This window comes from Myotis nattereri, assembly GCF_964212035.1.
Source record: "Myotis nattereri genome assembly, chromosome: 4".
Classification (NCBI taxonomy): domain Eukaryota; kingdom Metazoa; phylum Chordata; class Mammalia; order Chiroptera; family Vespertilionidae; genus Myotis; species Myotis nattereri.
The window spans coordinates 106,117,909-106,125,053 of record NC_138079.1 but is presented as its reverse complement, the minus strand read 5'-3'; the positions used below and the strand labels follow the sequence as shown (position 1 = coordinate 106,125,053).

Sequence of the window (7,145 nt, the reverse complement as noted above, 5' to 3'; positions counted from 1 at the left end):
GCCTGCGGTCGCGCGGGGCTGGGCACCCTTTATGTCTGTCTTGGACGCAGGGTATTCTGGTCTCCAGGCAATGGCATGCCCAGGAGGCCCCTCTGCCTGAGCTGAGGGTGCGCTAGGTCCCAGACATCTCTGTCTGCATCTCTCGCGGCATTACTTTGGGCAAATCATTGACCTCTCAGAGCTTCAGATCCTTACTCTGAAATGGATATTGATGTCACGCAGGATTAATGTAGGCATTAAAAAAAAAAAAAAAGCAGCCCTAACCAGTTTGGCTCAGTGGATAGAGCATCGGCCTGCGGACTGAAGGGTCCCAGGTTCGATTCTGGTCGGGGGCATGTGCCTTGGTTGCGGGCACATACCCAGTGGGGAGTGTGCAGGAGGCAGCTGATCGATGTGTCTCTCTCATCGATGTTTCTAACTCTCTATCCCTCTCCCTTCCTCTCTGTAAGAAATCAATAAAACATATTTTTTTAAAAAAAAGCATAGGAAAGGCCCTGGAAGCCTTGTCCATGCACATTTATCATTTTAAGCAATAGGAAAAGAGAAAAGGGGGTACTTGTTCAAGATGTCACACCATAAGAATAGAAGAGATCGGACTGGGACCTTTTAAATTTTCGAGGAAAGCGAGGCTGAACAAATGAATTCACATGGAAGCATGGGTGATGAGATCATACTGCTTTCTCGTCCAAGTTGAAAGGTATTGGCTCCTTTTCTCAAGTCAAACAGAGATTCCCCGTGTGATGGCAAAGGTAACCCAAGTTTTCACTGACGTGCGGTGTGGTTCTGGGCAAGATCCTCAGCCTCTTGGACCCCAGGTCCCTTACCTCTGAAATGGAAATAAGAAGGACTTGTCTCTTCAGGTGGTTATGAGGGTTAAATGAGATAACCTGTGAAAAGCCCCTACTATGTAATAGTCACACAAAGGAAAAAACTTAAGTCTTTCTAGACCAGCTGTGGGCAAACTACGGCCTGCGGGCCGGATCCGGCCCGTTTGAAATGAATAAAACTAAAAAAAAAAAGACCGTACCCTTTTATGTAAGGATGTTTACTTTGAATTTATATTAGTTCACACAAACACTCCATCCATGCTTTTGTTCCGGCCCTCCGGTCCAGTTTAAGAACCCATTGTGACCCTCGAGTCAAACAGTTTGCCCACCCCTGGTCTAGACTCTCAGTGGAAGAGAGACCCTGGGCTCAGGAACAAGAGCGCAAAAGCCCTTTGCCTTGGAATGACTCAGGCTCTACATTCAGAAGCTACTGGCCAGAAGCGGTCACACTTGGAACCTACTCTCCCACACCCTTGCCCAGCACCCAGTCTCTACTGGTCTCTTAGGAACAAGGCGCCCGATCCTAAGAAAGCCTCCCCTTCCCTCCATTCACAGCCACAGACACATCTGTGAAACACAATTTATTATACAAACAAGGTGCATCAAAAACTCAGTGTCAGAATAGCTCTGTATTCCAAGGGTTAGGGACTGGACCCCCCTTAAAACCTCACCCCATCCCTTGCCAGGGAGTCAAGCTGGGAACACAGGCCTTCAGTCTCCAAAGACCCCCAAGACTGGCACAGAAGAGGGAGAGCAGATATAGAAGCATTAACTGTGGGTCTGGGGAGTTGGACAGGCACTTGAACCTCCAAAAATAGGGAGGCTCCTAGAACATGCTGGACCTATGCCTGGGCAGAACACCCAATCCCTCTCTAGAACAACTAAAGCAAGAGTGTGAAACCCATCAAGACTGATAGGTGTGGCCAGAGTGGCTCAGCGGTTGAGCATCAACCTATGTACCAGGAGATCATGGGTGTGCAGGAGGCAGCCGATCAATGATCCTCTCTTATCATTGGTGTTTCTATCTCTCTCTCCCTCTCCCTTCCTCTCTGAAATCAAAAGGAAGAGGGGAAAAAAGGAGCATGTACCGCTTGCAGGTTCATCCCCGACTAGTTGGGGCAAGTGTGGGAGGCAAGCAGTCAATGGGTCTGTCTCACATGGATGTCTCTCGCCCTCCCTCCCTTCCTTTCATTCTCTCTAAAAAGCAATGAAAAAATAGCCTCAGGTGAGGATTTTTAAAAATTAACAAATAAAAATAAGGGGAGGGCTGGCTGCCTTCTAGGGCAGTTGGGTGGGCATGTAATCTGACCTCCACATCCTTATAGGGGCGAGTGGCCAGGGGTCAGCACCGCAGGTCTGACCAGGGTCTCCCTGCCTTTCTTCCACTTCGTGTGTGAACCTTAGACTGAAGGCCTTCCACTTCCTCCCTTGCTCCTCCCAGGCAGTCGGGGAGCAGTGGTCTAGACCAGGGGCCTCCGGCTGACCCCTGAAGAAGGCAGTGCTTGTAACTGGTGGCTAACACACCTGTCACACAGCCTGTAGCTCCCCCTGCAGGCGACTCAGCTCCTCTAACTCCTGCTTGTGGCGGTCTGTTTTGTGTGCCACCAAGGAGCGGTAAAAGTGCAGGGCAAAGGCCACAAACACCAGCCCCACAGGTACCATGATTGCCGTGGAGGCCATGGCTGCTTGCCATCCTGGTCCATGGGCCCCACTACCACCACATGCTTGCTGGGGTGGGCAGGGCTCAGATGGCACAGCCTGTGGAGGGGCTACTGAAGCAGAGGGTGGATGAGAAGCTGGACGCAGGGAAGTGGCCATTGGTGGCAGAGTCCCAGGCACCTGGGAGGCAGGTACCACAGGTGCTGGCTTGCCCATGGGGGCCCCAATGGGCACAAACTTGACCCAGCCAACAAGGACAACTTCAGCGAGGAAGAGGAAGGTGCCTAAGGCAGTGGAGAAGCCCCAGGCCAGCTCCACGTAGCGGTGGAGTCGCTGGTGTGGAGACTGGTGGACAGAGTTGAGGTTGTGGATGTTGCTGACAGCTTCAATGTGGGGCAGCAGACACGTGGAGACCATCAGTGCAAAGAGGTGCACGGCCACGAGCACAGTGGTGCAGGCACTAAAGGCCACCAGCAGGCCTGGTGGGTATTCGTAGTTGTTCTCCAGTTGTACTTCCACCATGGCCACCTGTGGGGACAAGAGGGGATGGACTGAGTGCCTATAACTTCCTGAGCAGTAGCAAGGCTGTATCCTTAGGACCTAGAACAGTGCCTGGCAGAAAGACTCTCAGTCTTGCCCTGGCCAGGTAGCTCAGTTGGTTAGAGTGTCGTCCCATACACCAAAAGGTTGCAGGTTTGATTCCTGGTCAAGGCACATACCTAGGTTTGGGTTTGATCCCTGGTTGGGGTGCATACGGGAGGCAACCAATAGCAATAGCAGTTTCTCACATTCTCTCTCTCTCTCTCCTCTCTCTCTCCCATCTTCCTCCCATCCAAGTACTAACCAGGCCCAACCTTGCTTAGTTTCCAAGATTAGATGAGATCGGACCCATTCCAGGTGGTATGGCCATAGACTTCTCTCTAAAAAGCAATAAAAACATATCCTTGGATGAAGATTGAAAAAAAAGACTCTCAGTCTTTGTCGAGTGCACGGATGGGCAGCCTTGGGAAGGCTCTGGCCTGCCTGGGCCTTAGTTCCCCCACCTCGCTGTTAACACAGCTGCATGACATTTTTCTGACAATCTTACCTTGTTATAAACATAGGGGTTAAAAAGCAGATTCTGGAGCTGGAGTGCCTGGGGTCATTCTCAGATCTACAAGCTGTGTAGTCTTGAGCAAGTGACTTAGTCTCTCTGTGCCTCAATTGCCTCATCTGGAAAATGGGGATTGATAATAGCACCTATCTGCTTTATAAAATTGTGAAAATTGAATTAATAGACATCAAATGATAAGAATAGTGCAAGGCACATAGCAAGCACTAAGTGTCTGCTGTTATTATTAGAGTTATCAAGAAAGTCCAAGGCCAGTTTGCAAATTGGCACACCATGAACCCAAGAATTAAGTTGCCAATTTTTAAAACTCAAGAGATTTTGCCCTGACAGGATGCTCAGTGGTTAGAGAGACCCAAAGGTCTCAGGTTCGATTCCCAATTCTTGGTCAAGGGCCAAGGGCACATACCTCAGTTGCAGGTTCCATCCCCTGGGTTCGGAAAGGGACCTCATCCAGGAGGGAGGCAATCAATCCATGTGTCTCTCTCATGTCAGCATTTCTTTCTCTCTCTCTCTCTCTCTCATCCCTCCCTTCCACTCTCTCTAAAAATCAATGAAAAGAAAAATCCTCGGGTGAGGATAAAAAAATAAATAAAACCCAAGATAGTTCTTAGAAATATCCCAATTTCCAGATCCTCTTAAAAATTTGGAGGATCTGGTTACACCCGGTCCGCATTCTTCCATGACAACTGTCAGCTAGAACTGAGTCATGGCTGCCGCCTTTGGACAAGACAGGGTCTCTTTATAGCCACAGTCCCCACAAAACCAGCTTGGCTTCCATATTACCTGCCTGGACCCTGTTCAAGGTTTGTATAAATTTGGCCTCTAGAACTAGACTGCCAAAGTCCAAATCCCGCCACTTGCTTGCTGTGGGACTCTGGGCAGGTGATATAACATCTCTGGTCCTGTTTTCTCATCTGCAAAATCGCCATTAATAGTGGTGCCTATTTCGTAGGATAGTAGATAACACACATAAAAGCCCTAAGCACAGTGCCTGGTACTTAATGACAGTTTAATACTGTTTGTATGTTATTTTCACCCAGGCCACCTGAATTCCAGAATCTGGATCTTTTCCCAATAATTCTTGCAGGACCCATTAGATTGCTCTGGGGCTGAGGGAAGGAGGAAGATGAAGACCTGGAGAGTGGTGATAGAAAGACAAGGATGAGTGTTTTGGGAAGCTGGGCCATGAAGGGTATTAGCAGGTGTCTCCCACAGACGGGCATCGGGGCCAGGCCTCCTGCTTTCTCCCATAGCCTGACCCAGGCTTGTTTTCTCCGGGCACGACCGCAGCCAGTCCTGCCCCCAGAACCTACTCATCTGGCCTCTGGATCCTGCAGAGAAGATCCTGGCCTTTAAGCGGTCACCCCAGCAACATGCAAGTCCCGCAGCAGGCCAGACTGAACCATGGGGTGGATGGGGGTGGGGACCTCCCTTAGATGGGTCCATGAGACTGCCTCTCTTCCTCTCCAGTCTGTATGGGGGAGGAGAGCCAACTCCCTGTCCCTAGATGACTCCATGTTAGGAAGGGTAGACTGGCCTGTGGATCCTGGGCCCCCACATTAAAAAAAAAAATTAGACCTAGAATGAGCCTTGGGGATAGAGACTTTCCCTCTGATCATTTTAAATACAGAGGCTGTGGCACTGAGAAGGGTAGGGACTAACCCAAATCACCTAGTGCTCTGACCCTTCTATCCCCATCTCAATTTGCCCCCCAAAACAGGTTCCTATAAGGATGCCTCCCCTCCCCCCACACACACCTCTCTCCTGCCAGCCAATTAACAGGTAGTCTGAGCCATCTTTGATGTATATCTTGCTCTAACATGCTTAGATCTAGGGTTTGAGGACAAGAATCAGCTCATCCTAGGACAGGCACTTGGCAGACTACAGAGGGCACACCCTCCACCATCTCCCAATTTCCCACTGACCTGCAAAGTGGGGGAGACCTGCCCAGGGTGTCCGGCCACGGCCACGAGCAGGAACGAGCTGACTCCTCACCTGGGACCTCCCTCAGTCCCACTTCCCGAGGCCTCCTCTGGGACCGTTAGCTGACATCATCTTCCCACACCACCAGTTTATCAGCTCGGGAATCATGTAATCAGTTTCCTAATCAGCTTCTTCCCCCACAGACTTCCTCACAGGCATCCTCTCCTCCCAAAGCTTCCTGGGCTACACTCAGCACCCTTTGTACCTGCTGGGTAGATGCCTTCCTTGGGATGGGCCGCACTTTCAGTTGGGTGACCACCCCATGTTTATTTTCTCTAACCCCACCCCCAGCGGTTGATACAGTCCCTCCCCAGCTCTGATTTGCCTTTGAACCTCTCCTGGCCGGGGTGGGAGTGGTGTCTAGTAACCACTCTGCCTGGACCAGGCTTTTGGACCTTTGTCCCACCCGTGCACATGCAGCCCCCTTGGTGGGTTATCTATCCCCACGACGTGATCTGTATCCTCCATGACATTTTTAGCACTTGTTTATCCTCCCTGTGGCCCAGTGTGTGCCAGGGGTCTGTTCACACCCCCCACCCCCCACCCCCACCCCAATTAAAAAGGGATTTGTCATCCCTTGGGAACTTGTTCGTTCCCCCCTTAAAACCCAGTCATTCCCTTTCCTTTGCCCAGCCTCCCTTGGGTACCCGTTTACTTTGCCTATGGCCCCCTTCCTCACCCCCACCCTGTGCGCCCCACCCCTCCCCTCACCATGGCGAAGCCCGAGAGCAGGGCAGACGTGCGGCTGGAGGCTTTGAGCTTGGCCCGGCTGAGGTAGAGGCGGCGCCAGCTGAGCGCCCGCAGCGAGTGCTGACTGGCCCCCATGAGGTCCAAGTAGCCGCGGTGCACGAACTCTCGGTACGTGGCGGAGCCCGTGGGGCACTCGGCCTCCGGGTTCAGCGGGGCCTGTTCGCCCGCGTCCCCCTGGCCGCCCTTCATCCTGGGGGGCCGCAGCACCAGGGGGCCTGGGCAGTCAGGGCGGGGTCGAGTAGCCTCGGGGCGTCCAGGAGGGTCGGTCCAGGCCGGGAGGAGACCCCATCCCCCTGCGGGGCGAGCCGAGATGTGGGCGGCAGGTGCCCAGGAAGAGGCAGTCGGGACTGAGCAGAAAGAGTAGGCGTCTGCCGGGAGCCCCAGGGGCCGAAGCGGGACAGCAGAGGCCGAAACAGGAACTGGGGCAGAGGCGGAGCCGGGGCGGCCACATGATGGGGTGGAGCCCGGGGGCGTCCGCGGAGATCTCAAGGGACCCCTGTGACACGAGTCCAGCTAGAATGTCATGCAGGCGCCCGAGCTCCACTGAGGTTACCAGCCCCGCCTGCCCCTGGGAGTTCCCGGACCCTGGACCACGCCAAGTACATCGGGACGTCCCCAAAGCTCCGGTCCTCCACCTAAACTGTAAACTCGGGAAAGGTGAGCCCATCTGCTGGAGGGGGCCTTGTGAACTCAGTTCCGGGAGCCAGGGAGGTCCAAGGCTCCCAGGTGCACCCCAACAGCCCTGCCTCCGAGAGCCCCCAAGGGTAAGCACTCAGGTCCTCCCTGCCCTACCCCCCTCTCCCGACGCCGCAGAC

General features: G+C 53.1%; 1 protein-coding gene across 2 annotated transcripts; it reads right to left on the bottom strand.

Annotated features, from left to right (window-relative positions):
* Positions 1-472: 472 nt before the first annotated feature.
* ORAI3 (ORAI calcium release-activated calcium modulator 3) lies at positions 473-7,012 on the bottom strand. Of its 2 annotated transcripts, XM_081088957.1 has the most exons (3): positions 6,292-6,748; positions 2,352-3,014; positions 473-826 (listed from the first exon to the last, which is right to left on the bottom strand). In XM_081088957.1, exons 1-2 carry the CDS (start codon positions 6,517-6,519, stop codon positions 2,355-2,357), a joined length of 888 nt encoding a protein of 295 aa, XP_080945083.1. In that variant the 5' UTR covers positions 6,520-6,748; the 3' UTR covers positions 473-826; positions 2,352-2,354. The 2 variants fall into 2 exon arrangements, with proteins under 2 accessions (XP_080945083.1, XP_080945082.1); XM_081088956.1 differs by lacking the exon at positions 473-826 and having other exon boundaries at positions 1,396-3,014; positions 6,292-7,012.
* Between the last annotated feature and the right edge of the window lie 133 nt (positions 7,013-7,145).